Source organism: Oncorhynchus mykiss, chromosome 5 (genome assembly GCF_013265735.2).
Source record: "Oncorhynchus mykiss isolate Arlee chromosome 5, USDA_OmykA_1.1, whole genome shotgun sequence".
Taxonomy (NCBI): domain Eukaryota; kingdom Metazoa; phylum Chordata; class Actinopteri; order Salmoniformes; family Salmonidae; genus Oncorhynchus; species Oncorhynchus mykiss.
Window position 1 is genome coordinate 49145010 of NC_048569.1, and position 21335 is coordinate 49166344.

At 41.1% G+C, this 21335-nt stretch overlaps 1 protein-coding gene across 1 annotated transcript in view; it reads right to left on the reverse strand.

Annotated features, from left to right (window-relative positions):
* Positions 1 to 21335, reverse strand: part of col27a1a (collagen, type XXVII, alpha 1a) — a 282454-nt gene that overhangs the window by 56475 nt on the left and 204644 nt on the right. Inside the window, exons 34-43 of the mRNA XM_036977752.1 lie at positions 17355 to 17408; positions 16941 to 16994; positions 16775 to 16828; positions 16246 to 16353; positions 13969 to 14022; positions 13674 to 13781; positions 12257 to 12310; positions 7320 to 7373; positions 5066 to 5122; positions 4914 to 4967 (exon numbers count right to left, since the gene is read on the reverse strand). Of these exons, the coding sequence (XP_036833647.1) occupies positions 4914 to 4967; positions 5066 to 5122; positions 7320 to 7373; positions 12257 to 12310; positions 13674 to 13781; positions 13969 to 14022; positions 16246 to 16353; positions 16775 to 16828; positions 16941 to 16994; positions 17355 to 17408 (651 nt within the window). The remainder of the gene's footprint in view (positions 1 to 4913; positions 4968 to 5065; positions 5123 to 7319; positions 7374 to 12256; positions 12311 to 13673; positions 13782 to 13968; positions 14023 to 16245; positions 16354 to 16774; positions 16829 to 16940; positions 16995 to 17354; positions 17409 to 21335) is intronic.

A 21335-nucleotide genomic window follows, 5' to 3' on the forward strand; every position in this document is an offset into this window, starting at 1 on the left:
GTCCCATCAGCTTTCTATAGGCTAGGCCTACTGTATTTATTTCTCAAATTTCCTAATATTAAGCACATTGCTTATATTTACAAACAGGAGTATAGCCAACCTGGCTGGCATGAAAATAAACCATGGGGAAAAGCGTCCTCCATTCGCTATTTAAGTGCATAGTATTTTTTCCCGCTGCCCCTGTTTCGATGCAGGTGCATGATAATCATCCATTCTAAATCATAACAAATGTCACACACATATATTATTTAGTATATATATATATATATGTGTGTATCTTGATTTAACTAGGCAAGTCAGTAAGAACACATTCTTATTTTCAATGACGGCTTAGGAAAAGTGGGTTAACTTCCTTGTTCAGGGGCAGAACGACATATTTTTTTTTACCTTGACAGCTCGGGGATTTGATCTTGCAACCTTTCGGTTACAAATCCAAAACTCTTACCACTAGGCTACCTTCCACCCCAATTTAGTATATGTAGAGACAAGATCAAATCAAGTATAGTCTGATGGGTGACAATATTAGCCTTTATCTTGTGAATGATATATATTATAATTTGAGAATGATGCCTAGCATAAGAAACATGCCTTTTTTTTGCCACTTGTTCGAATCATAGTTGCGCACCTTTAGCCTAGCCCATAGGCCTATATGTTTGTATCACAACTAAAATAGACAAATAACTTCTTAAAATGAAGCACATTAATCTGCTTTACAAGGGGTGTAGAGCCTAACTGGCATATATAAGCAGTGAGTGAGTTTCAAGTTTGGGGAAGATAATTTACCATAAAAATGTTGAATGCACCAAGCTGTCTGTTTGAACTACTGTCACACAGCTGAGATACCCATGCATACCCCACAAGACATGCCACCAGTGGTCTCTTCACAGTCCCCAAGTCCAGAACAGACTATGGGAGGCGCACCATACTACATAGAGCCATGCCTACAAGGAACTCTATTCCACATCAAGTAACTTATGCAAGCAGTAAAATTATATTTAAAAAACAGATAAAAATAAACCTTATGGAACAGCGGGGACTGTGAAGCAACACACACATAGGCACAGACACATGCACACATGATAACATACGCACTATACACACATGTTCACATGGATTGTGTTGTAGATATGTGGTAGTGGTGTAGGTGCCTGAGGGAACACAGTGTGTTGTGAATGTATTGTAATGTTTTTAAAATGGTATAACTTGTGGCAAGAAGCAGTGCGGCTTGGCTGGGTTGTGTTTCGGAGGATGCATGGCTCTCGGCCTTCGACCTCTCCCTAGTCTGTACGGGAGTTGCAGCGATGAGACAAGACTAACTTCCAATTGGGGAGAAGGAGGGGGATAAAATAAAAGATTGCTCTTCAACTGACTGTGCTCCTGCATGTAAATATTTGGATTGATATGGATTTGACATTTAAAAAATATATACTGTAGATCTGGTTAAGAAGCTAAGTTTTAAAGTTGGCTTTTTCTACAGAAACAGATTGTGCAGATTATTCAGTCAACCTTTTTATATTTCTTGATTATGGTGATATTATTTATCAAAGTGCAGCTGCTACTTCTCCTAAGCCTTTGGATGCCATCTACCATTGTGCCCTTCATTTCGTTACAGGTGAAAGCTTTTATTAACATGATTTAAAAAAAAAAATGTAACTTATCCTTTTTCTCCCCAATTTTGTGATGACCAAATGGCAGTTAGTCTTGTCCCATTGCTGCAACTCCCGTATGGATACGGGAGAGTAGAAGATCGAAAGCCATGCGTCCTCCGAAACACGCCCCTGCCAAGCAGCACTGCTCGCTTAACCTAGAAGCCAGCCGCACCAATGTGTTGGAGGAAACACCGTACAACTGGTGTCAGTGTGCATGCGCCCAGCCTGCCACAAGGAGTCGCTAGAGCGCAATGGGACAAGGACAACTGGACAACTGTTGCGGCCACATGGGATCGAACCCAGGTCTGTAGAAACGCCACTCGGGAGGCCCTATAGGTGACAGTTTTGATACTTATCATAAACAGAAGTTTATGAAGTAGAGCCTTGTGAACAAAAAGGAAGTAATGTAGAGGTCTATGGGTCTTTAGGGAAGTCCAGACACCAACATAGACCTCTACATTACTCTCTTTTTGTTTACAAGGCCCTGCTTAATAAACTTCTGTCTAATCTAACTTTGCTGTTGAAGTATAGGCATCTGAGTTGCTTAACTGGTTCAGAGGATTGGGTAACTCTTGGTTGCTGTGTTTTAATTAATGCACTGTATTGTTGGAATAATATACATTTCATCTTGATGTTCTGGTGCCATTTGGGCAATTTAAAGTATTGTTCTTGTTCTGGGTGATGGGATTTTTTACTTCTTCCCATTAATGTATTTTTGTAAATCTGGGGATCCAAGATCTTTTACATATTATCGCCCAATAACTGTACTATGATGTTTTTTTAAACCAACACTATTCTATATGAGCACCAATATGGTTTTCATAAGCACTACCACACAGATGTCTCTTTTACAACTTGTGGATAAAATCTTTACAGCCCTGAACAACAATGAATACCCTCTTGGCATCTTTTTAGATTTATCAAAAGCATCCGACATGGTTGAATATTACTATATTGCATTATTACAGTTTTCATGATTTTACATATAAATGGCTATATAATTATGTTTATGATAGAGAACAATTTGTATATGCAAATCGTTGTGCACCTACCAGGGCCAAGATATTCTGTTGCATTCCACAGGGTTCAATCCAAAGACCTTGCTACTTTGTCTTCTACCGTAATTCCCATTCTTTTTGCTAATGATTTTATCACTCTAGAATTTTGATTCGCTAATCAATGAAGCAAACTCAGGCATGGCCAACTTTTCTGAATGGTTCCAGATAAATTAATAATCTTTAAATGTTAAAAAATCTATCTTCAATGTATTCACTCGTAAGAATAAGAAACAGCAAACAATAGAATTGAAAAATCTCAATTTGGGGGAATAAAATGGACCAGGTTTCATCCACTCGATTCCTAGGTGTTTCAATTGATGAAAAGTTATAAATCAATCATTTTGTTTAGATCAAAGTATCATCAGAACTATTAGTGGTTTGGTTCATCAGGCTTGCTTCCTAATACTACACTACAGATTAATTTACCCATATCTCATTTACTGCAATATTGTCTAGGACAGTACATATACTGTATGCTTTCTACCTACACAAATTATTCTTCACACCAAATACATTTACAAGACTAGCCACCCCCTTTAACTACTTGGCTCCATTGGTCTCTCTGTTTTAAGAAACTGAATACACTGTATATCTACAACATTTAAAATACCAAAATTATGCACCTTCATGTACAAATACCACCCAAACAGCCTACCTAAACCCTTCAATGGATTCTTCCATGTTAATTCCCAAACCCATGCATACAACACAAGACACTGCGATAACCTGCATCCTCCCACTGCCGCACCTCACAGTCCATTCTCTATCAGATACAGGTTCCATACTCTGGAATTCCTGCATAGACTAGGGGTTAACCAAACTACCCAGTATTATCTCCTGACCCCTCCTGTCTCAGCCTCCAGTATTTATGCTGCAGTAGTTTGTGTCGGGGGGCTAGGGTCAGTTTGTTATATCTGGAGTACTTCTCCTGTCCTATCTGGTGTCCTGTGTGAATTTAAGTATGCTCTCTCTAATTCTTTCTCTCTCTCAGAGGACCTGAGCCCTAGGACCATGCCTCAGGACTACCTGACATGATGACTCCTTGCTGTCCCCAGTCCACCTGGCCGTGCTGCTGCTCCAGTTTCAACTGTTCTGCCTGTGATTATTATTATTTGACCATGCTGGTAATTTATGAACATTTGAACATCTTGGCCATGTTCTGTTATAATCTCCACCCGGCACAGCCAGAAGAGGACTGGCCACCCCACATAGCCTGGTTCCTCTCAAGGTTTCTTCCTAGGTTTAGCCTTTCTAGGGAGTTTTTCCTAGCCACCGTGCTTCTACACCTGCATTGCTTGCTGTTTGGGGTTTTAGGCTGGGTTTCTGTGCAGCACTTTGAGATATCAGCTGATGTACGAAGGGCTATATAAATAAATTTGATTTGATTTAGTCTCCTCCATGCAGTTTTTTTTATCTGTAGTGTTATGTATTTCACTTGTTTTCTTTGGTGCAAATAAATAAAACCTAAAAACCCAAATAAGGTAGTTAATTTTGCTAATAATAAAGTTAGCTAGCTTGCTTAAAGCTTGAATCCTTCATTGGTGAAACTAACACCTACGTTGGGGATATTACAATAACAAGACATGCTACTGCAAACACAGTTTTTTTTGTAATTATAAAAAAACAGATTTTTTTGTCATGTTTAGGTTGAAAAGGTGAATGGTCAGTGGTGAATGAACAACTCTGCAACTTGGATAACAAAATGTTCTCAGAGTTTCACACTTGTAATTATGACTTCAGAGTCAAAACTCTGAACTTCAGATAATTCCGACAGCTTGTAAAGGCCCCATATGACATCAGTTGCAAAGCGCATATAAAACACATCAAGTGTGCACATGTTGTGTAGGGTGCACAAATTGAATTTGAGAGCGTGCAAGTGTCATTGGGAACAGAAAATCATTGCAGCATCCAATAAATTAGTCTGAGAGTGAAGATATTTCCCCCCTGAAGAAATAAAGATTCAGTTGTTGCAAATATACCATGCCCGGATGTCTCTTCTCACACACATTTTAATTTTACTCTTCAAAATCCATCTCGCTCTAGCCGAGTGGATCTCTTGCTATAATATTTTACAGGTAGGTGTCAGTGTCAAAATTCTACCCAATGAGAGAGTTTATTCCAGGCTACTGAAATGCAATTGGTCAGGAATGTCTGTACCAATCAGCTGGTTGACTGGTTTGTTTAAATGCAGATTCATAACACTTACTAGGTATCCTGGATCCCCTAACTCCCCTCTCTCTCCTCTGTCTCCTGGAGGACCCTGATCAAAAACAGAAGAATACGTTGATATTAAAGACCCTCAGAACCATATTGGGATTAGTAATGAAAGATGAGAGAAGATAATAGTGAGTAACTCACTCTGTCGCCTGGAGGACCAGTAGGACCCTCAACCTTCCCATCATCCCCCTGCTCGCCCTAATATAAAGAAACAATGTTAGTGGAGCCATTCAATGGAAGACAATACAATTTACCTCTCACAGATTGCTCACTGAAAGTGTACTGTTTCTTCAAAGATTGTTGGTTAGTGTCCTGAGTGATCCTACTGTAACTGTGTACACATGTCAGATGTGTGTACACATGTCAAAAACTCAAAAACATATCACATCAGTGCATGAAGCAGATATTGTTTTCTCTCTCACTCTGCAAAATAAAAGCTTTGCAGTGTTTACGCCATGCTTAAATGACTAGCTTTAGCCAGGGTTGATTTGTTGTTTGTTAGGCAATACATTTAAAGCAGACTTGGGGAATATAAAGGATAACTGCAGAGTTGTGTTAAAGGATCTTTGTTTCGTGGTTCAAATGGGAAACATTGAGTTCAAATGTAGATCCAAACAGCTGGTTGATGTTAATACACACTATTACATAACAGACTGAGATAGAGAGACATGTTGATAGAGAAATAGGGTAGCATTATGTTCAAACAAGACAACAAGTGTCCATTTTTCTTTTGCCCGTCAGGCACAGTTGAATCTAACCCACTGTAATATATTAGATGCACTACAGTGGGTGCAGAAGAATCACATCAGTGAGGCAGCAAGCGCGATTTGCTAAACACTTTTTTTTTTTTTTTTTTTTTTACAAATGTCTGATATACCATCCCGTCAGAAAGTAGTCATACGCCTTGACTTATTCCACATTTTGTTGTGTTACAGTCTCAATTTAAAATGGATTACATAGATTACCCCATAATGACAAAGTGAAAACATATTTTCAGAAATGTTTGCAAATGTGTTGAAGATGAAATACAGAAATATCTTATTTAAGTATTTACACCCTTGAGTCAATATGTTAGAATAACCTTTGGCAGCGATTACAGCTGTAAATAATAATATTTGCACATTATTATTAAAACAATTCTTCAAGCTCTATCAAGTTTATTTGTTTATCATGGCTAGACAGCCATTTTCAAGTCTTGCCATAGATTTTCAAGCCGATTTAAGTCACAACTGTAACTAGGCCACTCATTCAATGTCATCTTGGTAAGCAACTACAGTGTAGATTTGGCCTTGTGTTTTAGGTTATTCTCCTGCTGAAAGGGGTATTTGTCTCCCAGTGTCGGTTGGAAATCAGACTGAACACGGTTTTTATCCTAAAAGCAGACCGAACACAATTTATCCTAAAAGCATACCCATAACATGATGCAGCCAACACCATGCTTGAAAATATGAAGAGTGGTATTCAGTGATGTGTTGTGTTGGATTTGCTCCAAGCTTTTTGTATTCAGGACATGAAGGTAATTTCTTTGCCACATTTTTTTGCAGTTTAACTTTAGTGTTGTAGATCCATCCTCAGTTTTCTCCTATCACAGCCAATAAACACTGTAACTGTTTTAAAGTCACCATTGGCATCATGGTGAAATCCCTGAGCAGTTTCCTTTCTCTACAGCAACTGAATTTGGAAGGACGCCTGTACCTTTGTAGTGACTGGGTGTATTGATACACCATCCAAAAGAGAAATAACTTCACAATGCTCAAAGGGATATTGAATGTATGCTTTCTTTTTTTAAATCTACCTGTAGGTGCAATTCATTGTGAGGCATTGGAAAACCTCCCTGGTCTTTGTGGTTGAATCTGTGTTTGAAATTCATTGCTCAAATGAGGGACCTTACAGATAATTGTATAGTGTTAAGTACAGAGGTAAGATAGTCATTCAAAAATCATGTTAGTTATGTTACTATTATTGCACACAGAGTGAGTCCATGCAACTTATTAAGCAACTTATTATTGGACTTATTTAGGCTTGCCATAACAAAGGGGTTTCAATACTTATTTTTAATTCATTAGTAAACATTTCCAAAAACATAATTCCACTTTGATATTGTGGGGTATTGTGTGTTGGCCTGTGACACAATGTGTATGCCAGTATTCCATTTTAAAGTCAGGCTGTAACACAACAAGGAGTGGAAAATGTTAAGGGGTGTGAATATTGTCTGATGGCACTGTATGACTGTAATATGCTTCTGCTGTAGCACCCCCAAAATTAAGTTGACAAAGCAACATTAGCCTTATGTGATGCTTGTAGTGTAGTTTCTGAGTTAGACATACAGTAGTTAGGCATTGTAAACATAGATGCTAGTTTCTGAGTTAGACATAATGTGTTGGGAATGGTGTACCTTTTCACCATTTGTTCCTTGATGCCCAATAGGGCCTTGGGGTCCCTGATGACCCTATATAGACAGACAGGGATGGAGGAAAGGCTTTTTTATTCAATTTTTATTTCACCTTTATTTAACCAGGTAGGCTAGTTGTGAACAAGCAGTATGACACAGACAACAACACAGAGTTACACATGGAATAACATAGAATAAACAATAAACAAGCCAATAACACAATAAACAAGTCAATGACACAGTAGAACAAAAGAAAGTCTATATACAGTGTGCGCAAAAAGCATGAGGAGGTAGGCAATAAATAGGCCATAGTAGCAAGGAATTACAATTTGTCAGATTAACACTAGAGTGATAAATGAGCAGATGATGATGTGCAAGTAGAGATAATGTGTGCAAAAGAGCAGAAATGTAAATAAAAACAGTATGGGGATGAGGTAGGTAGATTGGATGGGCTATTTACAGATGAACTATGTACAGCTGCAGCGATCGGTTAGCTGCTCAGATAGCTGATATTTAAAGTTGGTGAGGGAAATATAAGTCTCCAGCTTCAGCGATTTTTGCAATTCGTTCCAGTCACAAGCAGCTGAAAACTGGAAGGCGGCCAAATGAGGTGTTGGCTTTGGGGATGATCAGTGAGATATACCTGCTGGAATGTGTGGTATGGGTGGGTGTTGTTATCGTGACCAGTGAGCTGAGATAAGGTGGAGTTTTATCTAGCATAGACTTATAGATGAGCCAGTGGGTCTGGCAACGAATATGTAGCGAGGGCCAACCGACTAGAGCATACAGGTCGCAGTGGTGGGTGATATAAGTTGATTTGGTAACAAAACGGATGGCACTGTGATAGACTGCATCCAGTTTGCTAAGTAGAGTATTGGAAGCTATTTTGTAGATGACATCGCCGAAGTCGAGGATCGGTAGGATAGTCAGTTTTACTAGGGTAAGTTTGGTGGCATGAGTGGAGGAGGCTTTGTTGCGAAATAGAAAGACAATTCTAGATTTGATTTTGGATTGGAGATGTGTAATATGAGTCTGGAATGAGAGTTTACAGTCTAGCCATACACATAGGTATTTATAGTTGTCCACATATTCTAGGTCAGAACCGTCCAGGGTGGTGATGCTAGTCGGGCGGGCGGGTGTAAGGCAGTGAACGGTTGAAAAGCATGCATTTGGTTTTACTAGCATTTAAGAGCAGTTGGAGTCCATGGACGGGTTAATTCTGTGATATACAGATTTAATCAATGATATACTTTTAAAGGCAATTTCACTGATGTTTGCGGAGATCACTTTTCACTGACATAACCTTTATAATGAAATATTTCCCTGATGGCAAAGCTCCCATCCACTTTGAAGCAAAACATGTTTTATTGTTTCTTAACTTGTTTCCTTGTCACACATCATAGGTTTGTTCACTAAAATTGCCAATTTTCTAGTTCAGGGGTCTCTACATACCCAGTAGCTCTGTCTGGAGAGCTACTGGGTATGTAGGCTTTTATTCCAGCATCACACCTGATTCAGCTATTTATTGTTCATATGGATAATCATGATGCATTGAATTAGATACCTTAGTGATGGTCTGGATTAAAAATGAGAGTTGGAGTACTGTGCTCTAAATGTTATTAAGCCAGTTATAGGTATTAGATGAGGTTAAGTCAGAATTTCTTGAAGTAGTTCCGCAGGTGGCGATACTGTTCTTTTCACTATTTATATAAATGCTGTTGGTTAATCTGTTGAAAATTGTACATTTCATCTATATGCAGATGATAATATTATGTACACAATTCCCCTGACTGCTGAACTGATGTGACAAGACTACTGTCCGATTTTGCAGTTGTGCGGGAAGCCTTTACTGGTTTAAAATGCATGCTTAATACGGGCAAAACAAAATACAGTACATGTTGTTTTCAAGTTCTCGTAAAATTGTCTCAGATGGATTACATCTTCACTCATCGGATGGCTCTATACTGAACAAAAATATAAATGTAACATGTAAAGGACCCATGTTTCTGAAATAAAAGATCCCAGAAATGTTATGTGCACAAATGTGTTTACATCCCTCCTTTGCCAAGATAATTCAGCCACCTGACAGGTGTGGCATATCAAGATGCTGACCAGCACACATGTGCATCTTGTGCTAGGGACAATAAAATGCCATTCTAAAATGTGGAGTTTTGTCACACAACACAATGCCACAGATGTCCAAAATTTTGAGGGAGCGTGCAATTGCCAGATAATTGAATGTTAATTTCCTACCATAAGACGCCTCTAACGTAGTTTTAAAAAATGTGGCAGTACGTCTAACATGCCTCACAACCCCAGAGCAAGTGTATGGCGTTGTGTGGGTGAGCAGTTTGCTGATGTCAACGTGGTGAGCAGAGTGTCCCAGTGGTGGGGTTATGGTATGGGCAGACATAAGCTATGTACAATGAATACAGTTGCAGTTTATTGATAGCAATTTGAATGCACAGCGATACCATTGTCGTGCCATTATTCCGCCGCCATCACCACGTTTCAGCATGATAATACACGGCCCAATGTTTCAAGGAACTGTACACAATTCCTGGAAGCTGAAAATGTCCCAGATCTTCCATGGCCTGCAGAGTCACCAGACATGTCACCCATTGAGCATCTATGGGATGCTCTGGATCGATGTGTACGACAGCGTGTTCCAGTTCCCGCCAATATACAGCAACTTCACACAGCCATTTAAGAAGTGGGACAACATTCCACAATCAACAGCCTGATCAACTCTAAGTGAAGGAGATGTGTCACGCTGCATAAGGTAAAAAGTTGTCAGACCAGATACTGATTGGTTTTCTGATCCACGCCCCTACCTTACAGATGAATATCTGTATTCCCAGTCATATGAAATCCATAGATTAGGGCCTAATGAATTTATTGAAATTGACTGATTTCCTTATATGAACTGTAACTCAGTAAAATATTTGGAATTGTTGCATGATTCGTTGATATTTTTGTTCAGTGTAGTTAGCCTATTCCCGATCTGGACAAACGATCCACCTACCACTATTGTCACTATGAATGGTGGATAGAGGGCAGGATAGACAGACTGGTAGACTATATTGACCTGAAGTATAGTTAGCACACGGAAAAGCATAGTGCATAAGGGCAATATCAAAACACTTTAATATAGGGGAGGCCCATGCAAGCAGATAAGGAAATTTGTCGAGGATGGAATTCTATAGTAAAACCTGCAAAAGGGTGAATGTAAACCAGGGAAAAAACACACAACCCTCCACAAAGCAAAGAAAAATTGTTAGACCACTCTCCCCTAAATTTCAAACTGTCCCTAAGTAGTGTGATCAAAAGCATTAGGAGTGAAGCGCTTTGCGGGAACAGTTTTACTCACTACATTACTGTAACCCAGTTTTAACAAACTAGTATGGTGTGACTAAAGCGTTACTGGAGAGATTTGAAACTCAAGGAACAGGTCAAAATCTGTATTTTGTTTTATATTTTAAAAAATGTCTGTGTTTTATGAAATTGTACAGTAGTCGTGGCAAAGTTTTGAGAATGACAAATATTAATTTTTTACAAAGTTTTGCGGCTCCAGTGTCATTAGATATTTTTGTCATATGTTACTATGGAATACTGAAGTTTAATTACAAGCATTTCATAAGTGTCAAAGGCTTTTATTGACAATGGGGGGTTTCCTGGCCATGGACACAAAATACCGATGTTTTGTTCCCCGAGCCACTTAGTTATCACTTTTTCCTTATGGCAAGGTGCTCCATGCTGGAAAGGGCATTGTTCGTCACCAAACTGTTCCTGGATGGTTGGAGAAGTTGCTCTCGGAGGATGTGTTGGTACCATTCTTTATTCATGGCTGTGTTCTTAGGCAAAATTGTAAGTGAGCCCACTCCCTTGGCTGAGCAGCAACTTCAGACATGAATGGTCTCAGAATGCTTTACTGTTGGCATGACACAGGACTGATGATAGTGCTCACCTTGTCTTCTCCGGACAAGCTTTTTTCCGGATGCCCCAAACAATCGGAAAGGGGATTCATCAGAGAAAATTACTTTACCCCAGTCCTCAGCAGTCCAATCCCTGTACCTCTTGCAGAATATCAGTCTGTCCCTGATGCTTTTCCTGGAGCGAAGTGGCTTATTTGCTGCCCTTCTTGACACCAGGCCATCCTCCAAAAGTATTCGCCTCACTGTGCGTGCAGATGCACTCACACCTGCCTGCTGCCATTCCTGAGCAAGCTCTGTACTGGTGGTGCCCCGATCCCGCAGCTGAATCAACTTTAGGAGACGGTCCTGGCACTTGCTTGACTTTCTTGGGCACCCTGAAGCCTTGTTCACAACAATTGAACCGCTCTCCTTGAAGTTCTTGATGATCCGATAAATGGTTGATTTATGTGCAATCTTACTGGCAGAAATATATATCCTTGCCTGTGAAACCCTTTTGTGCAAAGCAATGATGACGCCACGTGTTTCCTTGCAGGTAACCATGATTGACAGAGGAAGAACAATGATTCCAAGCACCACCCTCCTTTTGAAGCTTCCAGTCTGTTATTCGAACTCAATCAGCATGACAGAGTGATCTCCAGCCTTGCCCTCATCTACCCTCACACCTGTGTTAACGAGAGAATCACTGACATGATGTCAGGTGGTCCTTTTGTGGCAGGGCTGAAATGCAGTGGAAATGTTTTTTTTTTTGCGGATTCAGTTAATTTGCATGGCAAAGAGGGACTTTGCAATTAATTGCAATTCATCTGATCACTCTTCAAAACATTCTGGAGTATATGCAAATTGCCATCATACAAACTGAGGCAGCAGACTTTTTGAAAATTCATATTTGTGTCATTCTCAAAACTTTTGGCTACGACTGTATATGAAGGCCTCCCTCGTAAAAGAGACACTGGTCTCAATGGTGAGTCCCTGATTAAATGAAGGTAAATAAATATGCAGACTTACCTCATAACCTGCTAGACCCATTTCCCCCTGTTTACCCATTCTGCCTGGGGGACCCTGTGAGAGGAAGGGAGGGAGGGTTTGGTCACACTAACTAAAACTGCAAATAACCACATTACCCATCTAAAGTGACAGCCTTCAGATGTCAATGAAGGTCAAACCTAAATACAGATTTTGCTCTGACTGCTTGACTTTTTACTGGGTTTTACCTTCTAGTTCTAACATCAGGACCCATATGCATAAAGCATCACAGAGCAGGAGTGCTGATCTAGACAAAAAAAAAGACTTCCGAAAGGGTAGTGCCGTGTATTCATGGACTCCCAGGGAACATAGGGAACACAAAGACACATAAAATAATGTATTACTCTGTGTTTCATAATTTTCCTTCAATACTGGCCTATGATGATAACAGCAATTCTGATTCAACCATTAATTCATACATTGTTGTGTCCCTGTCCTGAGAGGGTGGAAGTTCAATATGTAGCTAGATGTAGAAGACTACTGTTAACTAGTTAACGTTTCCCATGAATGGAAGTTAGGCTAGCAGGCAAGCATTTTAGCCAAGTAGCCTAGGACAACAAAAACTAAAAGTATGTACTGTATGACAGAGTGATAGACCGTTTTGTCAACATGAAAGAGAGGATGCCATTGGCGTTTCTCGACAAGTAGGGTGAGTCAACATGTTTTACTACTTGCACGAACGCGCACGCAACATGGTGCTGGAATAGTGGAGGCAGCTCCTGTTTTTTTTATGCGACTTGCAGTAACTCTGTGGTTCTAAATCAATAGTTGTTTAGTGGTCCGAAAATGTTGGGAAACATTAACTTGCTTAACCATGCTGTAGGTCATGTAACTAACTATCTGTTACATGCAGTATGCATTGTGGACTTCACTGGACAGAGGTTTCTATCCGGTGTGAAAAAACAATGGTGTGGTTGAATAACTTCTGCCACTGGCTTCTCATTGCCTCGGCCTTTAGGCCTATATATCATGGTCGGCATATGAATTAACAGCAAACAATGCAATTTACAGAACACATATAGTGTAGGTTGTAATATGGCTGGCCTGAGTGGGGCTTGGCTTGATTTTGCCCACGCATCCCTACTGCCGAAGGGATTCTTCATTTGTCCCCATAGAAGAACCCTTTTAGGTTCCATGTATAACCTTCTGTGGAAAAGGTCCTGCATGGAACCCAAAATGGTTCCTCAAAGGGTTCTCCTATGGGGACAGCTGAAGAACCCTTTTAGGTTCCAGATAGCACCTTTCTTTCTAAAGGTGATGGATCAGGTGCCCCCTGCCCATGTAATTTTATACATTATGATCTAAAAGGAAAAACTGATCCTAGATCAGCACTCCTCCTCTGAAACAGTTTATGAATACAGGCCCAGAAAATGTCTGCAATACTACAGGTCCACATTACCACAGGTCCAATGGTTCCTCTCGAGCCCTTCGGTCCCACAAACCCTTTTGGCCCAGTCTTTCCAATTCGTCCCGTCTCCCCAAGATGACCCATATGGCCTTTGGCTCCCTACAACATACACATATAATTGGTATGATATTATGAAACATTATACAGTAAAATTACTTGATATACAAGTACTGTAAACAAAGATACATTTATAAAGGTATAATAGGTATCACAGGGTTCTGGACCATGGTTTGATCTAGCAATGGAAAATAATAAGTGAAATCAAATCTGTGGTTGATAAGAATACCTTTCTTCCTGGTTTGCCTCTTTCACCAATCTTGCCGGATTTACCCTCTTGTCCCTGGAGTGGAGATATGAGACAGACTGAGAAATATACATTTCAGCTGAATAGCTAGATATGACAAAATTTAACAGAGATAGACAATGGTGTTGTGAAATATTTCTAGGTGAGGGAGCGCAAAATAATGTAACCCGTGAATGATAATGTCACCTCTACTCCCGCTCCTCCCCTCCTGCGCTTGATGTAGCCGGTTTACTAACCACCGGTCCTGGGAACCATCATTACGCACACCTGGCATTCATCAATACGCGCAGCTCTTTCATTACCTCCCCTTTATTTGGCACTCCCTTAGGTTTTTTCTCCATGATACTTGTTATATTAAACACTTACCACCTTCACCTGCTTCTCGATTCCCAGCATTACAACGTTCTACCAGTAAAACGTCCAAACTGTATCTGCATGCCAATGATTTGATTGATCTCAATCAGTTTCATGATAATATGCATTTAGATCTTCTTGAATTACTGTTTCATAAACGAATTAGAGCAAATGGGGTTAACAAACTATCAGCCTTGTATTTTGTTTTAATTAAAGCACATATCCTGCCCACTCTTTTTTTACTATTCAACTTTTACTATTTACTCCACTCGGGGCCTCCCGATGGAGTTCAATAAAGTGCTTTTTTTAATGCACACACGGTGAACTACGGTCACCCCACTTACGGATGCTCAAACCAAATGCCCCAGACGCAGGGAAACAAAAACAGTCTAGCACTAAATACACAAACATGTACATCTAATGCAAACACCAGGGTTACAATAATCAATCCCGCACAAAGAACCAGGCGGGCCGGCTGACTAATAAAGCCTCACTAATTATAACCAACTCAAAACAGGTGTACTCAATAAACACATAAGGAGGGGGAGAAAAAAAATCAGTGGCAGCTAGTAGGCCGGCGACGACGAACGCAGAGCGCCACCCGAACGGGAAGGGGAGCCACCTTCATTCGGAGTCGTGACAAGAGCTTTAGTTGCGAGTAGCTATTTCATTGTATTGTGTAGCTTACACTACGCTGTATCTTAAATAAACTATGATTTGATTAGCTTGAACATATGGTTACAATATGCTATTATAAAATAAAACAGAGGGGTGAACTATCAATTCATATAATTTATTTGCATAGATTAAACAAACATCAAATCAATTGACCAAGTAGTGAACATAAATCATTACTACTTAGAATTGCAGGAAATTTGTTTTAAAACAGCCATCAAATCTAACTTTTGGTGTGGTGTATTCATGCATCTTAATAAACTATAACCTTAATGTATTATTAAGCTACAACGGTTCCTGCGTCTCAGCCAATATAGGCTAAATACTCCCAGAGAGGGTTTGGGTTTCCTTAACAGAATAGTTTCACCGTAACTTAGTGGTCACATTGTTCTGGGTTCCACTGTGGAAGAGGGGGTTTGTGGAGTTTAATGAACATCAATGCAGACGCACGGTGAATTTCGATCTTAGATCTTGTTGGTGTGATAAGGTTCATGTGGCTAAACCCCCTCTCACATGCTGCCGAGATACAGTGAACAGTGCTTGACCTGAAATAGGTTCCGGTACTCATTTTGGGTGCCGGTACAGTTTATTTTTAGCTGCAGGGGCACCACAATACTTTTGAGCTAGTAAGAGTCAAGTCAAGAACTGGAGATGTGTACAGTTAAGCAGTGGTCTCAGCTTGCTTGTCCCCCACTGTGAACAAAGTCCCTAAAGCCATTGATAGTGGAGGCGCACGGGAGAGAGAAGCGTTGGCACCGGATGTGAATGTCTTTTTCTCTTGAATCTCCGAATGAGAGGCTCTGACCAGCTCTCTAATCGGACTGCGCTGCAGTCTGGTCCACTGCGGACATGCCTTTAAAGCTTGTGAACAAGCTCGTGTTGTTTATCAACGTTCTCATTGGCCAAAGCGGTCAAGTCTCTGACGGCCTCCGCAGTGCACACACACAGCTTATTCATCATTCTCACCACCGCCAGAGGCTGCTATACAGGCTTCTAGGCTGCTATCCTTAGGCTATTTATTTGGGTTATCGTTCTATCGTTTTTCATGGAATTTGTGGTAATTAAATCTAATTTATTTATTACAACTACAACCCAGTCACAGTTGGCGTAGTGTGTCAGGTCAACATATTGTAGCCATATAACGCTTTTATTTACCAAGGTAAGCAATTGAGAACAATAATCAACCTGGTTGAGTGTGTGTGGGGGTGTTTGGTTACGTTTATCACTCACTGTGATGCCTATGAGTCCAGGATTCCCAGGTGGGCCCTCCTTTCCCTTCATTCCGGTTTCACCCTTCTCTCCTTTGTCGCCCTCGTGCCCCATGTCACCCTTTTCACCCTAATAAAACAGAACAGCATGGGCTCAACTGGGGAGCTCAATACAACTTACCACCAACAAAAAACGGAATGACCTGAAAAGAGAGCTGGTGAAACCAGCAGGCATAATGTGGCATGGAATGTCATAATGATGTCATATTTCTGGGTGTAAACAGTTTTTCTGGTTGTAGAGTCATCAGATAAAGAGGTATTTCTGCTTGATAATATACTGCATATATTTTTTTATCTGTTCAGATATGTTTTTGCCTGGTTGTTTCAAAACACCATAAACAACCTGACCATTACCTCACAAAAGACATCAGAATTATGACAGCAACAAAGTTAATCAAAATAAATTGTTCACTACTTTTGTCCAGGTCTCATAGCGAATAGGGTGCCATTTGGACGCACACAATGACTCAGAGATTTGTCTCAGTCCATACCTTTGTTCCATCAGGACCAGCAGCACCGGCCTCTCCCTCAAGCCCTGGCTCTCCCTACACACAGAGCACAAGCAGTGAATGAGATTGACATTTGATTTGATGGTTAACAAAACACAAAACGATCAGGAGAAATTCATTTTAAGAAGAGAATGACAGAAAAACTGACCCGTTGTCCCATTAGTCCCTGCTCTCCGATGTTACCAATGGCTCCGAGTGCTCCCTGATACACACACACAATCTTGAGGGCAGGGTTTCCTTAATGTTACAGATATGTTTCTGCCTGTGTGTGTGTGTGTGTGTGTGTGTGTGCGCGTGTTTATGCGTGTGTGCGTACATGTGTGTGCAAGGGTGTGTGAATGTGCTGTAACAATAACTGCCTACATACAGTAACTGTGCTGTTATTCACTAATTTGTCATTTACACAGACTCATCACAGAAACATCATTGCATTCACTAGGTATGTAAGTGTGTGTAGGAAGTGAGAGACTGACTTATTATAATGGACAGACAACCATGTTACAGTGTTAGAATGAGGACAGAGGGTGATAAGAGTAGAATGTGGTGAGTACTCGTGACTGACCTTCTCCCCTGGCTCGCCAGGCAGTCCTGGACCACTCACTTTGCCTAGAGAACCCTAAGAGAGACAAAAAGAGTAAAGGAGAAGTAACCGAAAGCTCGCTGGTTCAAATACCCAAGGCGACAAGCTGAAAAATCAGTTTACGTACCCTTGAGCAAGGCACTTATCCCTAATTGGCTCCAAGGACGCCATACTACTATTTCTGACCCTGCAAAGTAACAAATTTCACTGCACCTATCTCTTTGCTACCGCCAAGTCTGGAACCAAAAAGCTGCTGAACAGATTCTACCCCCAAGCCATAACACTGCTGAACAGATAATCAAATGAGTATCTGGACTATTTGCATTGACCCTCTTTTTTTCGTAGCACTGACTCTCCTGCACATCCTTGGAGAGCTCTTTGGTCTTGGCCATGGTGGAGAGTTTGGAATCTGATTGATTGCTTCTGTGGACTGGTGTCTTTTATACAGGTAACAAACTGAGATTAGGAGCACTCCCTTTAAGAGTGTGCTCCTAATCTCAGCTCGTTACCTGTATAAAAGACACCTGGGAGCCAGAAATCTTTCTGGTTGAGAGGGGGTCAAATACTTATTTCCCTCATTAAAATGCAAATCAGGGGGAATTGGAGGGATGCCATGTGCGACTGACGTGTTTTCTGTTTACTCCCGTGGTATTCTTAAAGTTTATGTGAATTTTGCAGCAGAACCGTATTTATTTTCAAATATTAGTTTGGTGATCCCTTTCCATAAAAACCAAGACTACTTTGCTTCCGAAAGTCAGCATGTCGACGAAACATAAGGCCAAAAGCATGACTTTGAGAAAACCCGGCCTACAAGACCCACTCTCATCACCGCCCTCTCCTGAGTCTGAGGACCCGGGGACTCACACTTTACCCGGGGGTGCGGCCTGGCCTGGCGGCGCTGAAATTAACATTCGAGGCCATCAAACTACTATGCTCTTAGATAATTGAAATGAAAACGGAGGTGGTTGCCACGATTGAGGCCCGAATACAGAAGGTTTCTGATACTTTAAAGGCAGATTTAACCATCCTGTGGAACGAGACGGTGCCAGCAATCACATCACTCAAAACAACATCGGCGTCGCACACTACAACGATCGCAGCACTGGAGACCTCCGCTACCAATGTCTCCGACTTAACTACATCCCTGGAGGCTAAAGTGAAACGCCTAGCTGCGGATTTGAAAAAGGTGAAGGAGAGTTGTGTGAGTTTAGAGGGATTCTCTCGCCGCAATAACCTGAGACTTGTATCGGTCCCAGAGTCAGCGGAAATGCCTAGCGCCACGGATTTCGTTTCAGGGCTGCTGAAGGATGTTCGTGATGCCCCTGATTGATCGTGCCCACCGGTCGCTGCGCCCAAAGCCCCGGGATGGGGAGAGGCCCCGTGACATAATTCTTCAAGTACATTTTTTTCATGAGAAGATGGAGATTCTCCGACGAGCCCGCAATACCACTCTGAGCTTTCAAGGACAGAGCTTCTCAATCTACCAGGACTACTCCCCCACTGTTTCCAGGCAGCGCGCAGCTTTCGGACAGGCCAAACGACTACTACGAGACCATCTACTACGGGACCATGAAGTATGGACTGCGATTCCCGGCCCGTTCATGGCTATCTCATGACGGTAAAGACTACACATTTGAGTCTCCGGATGAGGCTATGGCTCACATTCAACGTCACATCAAGAAGTCTTGAACTTGCTTATAGTTCAGCAACTGTTGCGTGCGAACTGTGGATAGTAAGTAACCCACCTGTGGTACAATTATGTTTAGTTATAACAGGCTAGTCTTGTATAGTTGGCGAACCCATTCAGGCTTATTTGATGTGATCTAATGTTTTGATCATCTAGTGTGCTTGCCTTACAAGCATTCAGTCATTTTAATTTCATTGTATTAAGGTTTTACTTAACTCCTGTGTTTCTAGGTTGTCTCGCTCACCTATTCAGTTTGTTTACATAGTGTCTCAGTGACTCAAAATATTTTTGGTTATTTGTTTACTGCATCCGTTTGCATTGACCCAGTAAACAGTAAATGCTTCCCGAGACTACACGTTTTTTGGGGTCTCACTTCAATTTTAAAAGTTTTGAGCGTAATTTATGCCCAGCAAACGTTCAACGTTGCGCACACGTAGTTTTTTGGTATTGGTTGTAAGCTGTCTCAGTGTCAACTAGACAACTATTATTATTATTATTATTATTATTGATTGTCTAATTACGAATTCCTTACTTCAAATTAGGTTTTTGGCCGAGAGCCTTTATACATTTTATTTATTTTCTCTTTCAATGCCTGTTATAAGACTGGGAATATAATTATACACATCTACAAGTGGTGCTTTTGTAATTTCGTTTACACAAGGGATTCACTTTTTATTAAAAAAATGTAATCTCTCTTTTTGCTGTTTGATCCACTAACAAAACGCGACATTAAAGAGCGGGACTATGGGTTTAGGTTTAAGGCCGCACTCTCACAGACATACTGTGCGAAGAGAACATGTTCTATTTAGGCTTGTACCTCGTTTGGGGAGGTATTGTCTGGGATGGAGGGGAGGGGGTTGAATTGTTCAGTTCTGATGTTGTCATTCTGTCTTTTTAGTTTATGTTTCTGTACTTTTCCCAAACATCTACCACCGTACATTATTACTCTGAGACAAGCTATTCTGGGGGTTTTGGGCGCTCATTGCTTTTCCATTCTATGCTCTAATGACAGGGTTGAATAACGGGAATGCCCAGAGGGGCCGAAATAATGTAATCAAGTACATTTCATGGAACATCAGAGGGGCTAATAACCCGGTGAAGCGTAAAAGGGTATTGACACAATTAAAGGTTTTGAAAGCAAATGTTGCATTTCTACAAGAGACTCAATTGAGGACTGGTGAGCATTTTAGGATGCGTAAGGACTGTGTTGGTCAAGTGTTCCACTCTAACTTTCATAGTAAATCACGAGGTGCTGCCATTTTGGTTGATAAAGCTACTCCCTTTTAGCTTCTGAGGTTATTGCTGATCCTAAGGGACGATACGTCATAGTAACCGGTAAACTGTTTTCTACCCCTCTTGTTTTGGCTAGTGTTTATGCTCCCAATTAGGATGACACAAGTTTAATTTCTTCATTTGTTGATTTTAGGGGGATTTCAACTGTAACATCCCCAGTTCTTGACAAGTCTTCACGAACAACTACAGGCCCATCTAAATGTGCCCTACTTATTCAATCCTTTCTTCAGAAATATGCTATGTTTAAGGCCTGGCGTTTCCTACATCCTACAGATAGACAGCATTCCTTTTATTCTCATCTTCATCAAACATACTCCCGGATTGATTACTTCTTTTTGGACAAAAAAACTTCTGCCTAACCTTCGACAGTGTACTTGCGAGAGTATTGTTATTTCTGACCATTCAGCATTCAATACCGCCCTGTAGCACTCACTCCGTCATCATGAAGTGCTTTGAGAGACTAGTCAAGGACCATATCACCTCCACCCTACCTGACACCCTAGACCCACTCCAATTTACTTACCGCCAAAATAGGTCCACAGACGATGCAATCTCAACCACACTGCACACTGCCCTAAACCATCTGGACAAGAGGAATACCTATGTGAGAATGCTGTTCATCGACTATAGCTCAGCATTTAACACCATAGTGCCCTCCAAACTCGTCATCATGCTCGAGACCCTGGACTTCCTGACGGGCCGCCCCCAGGTGGTGAGGGTAGGTAACAACATCTTCACCCCGCTGATCCTCAACACTGGGGCCCCACAAGGGTGAGTTCTGAGCCCTCTCCTGTACTCCCTGTTCACCCCTACGACTGCGTGGCCACGCACGCCTCCAACTCAATCATCAAGTTTGCGGATGACACTACAGTGGTAGGCTTGATTACCAACATCGAGGAGACGGCCTACAGGGAGGAAGTGAGGTGTCAAGAAAATAGCCTCACACTCAATGTCAACAAAACTAAGGAGATGATTGTGGACAT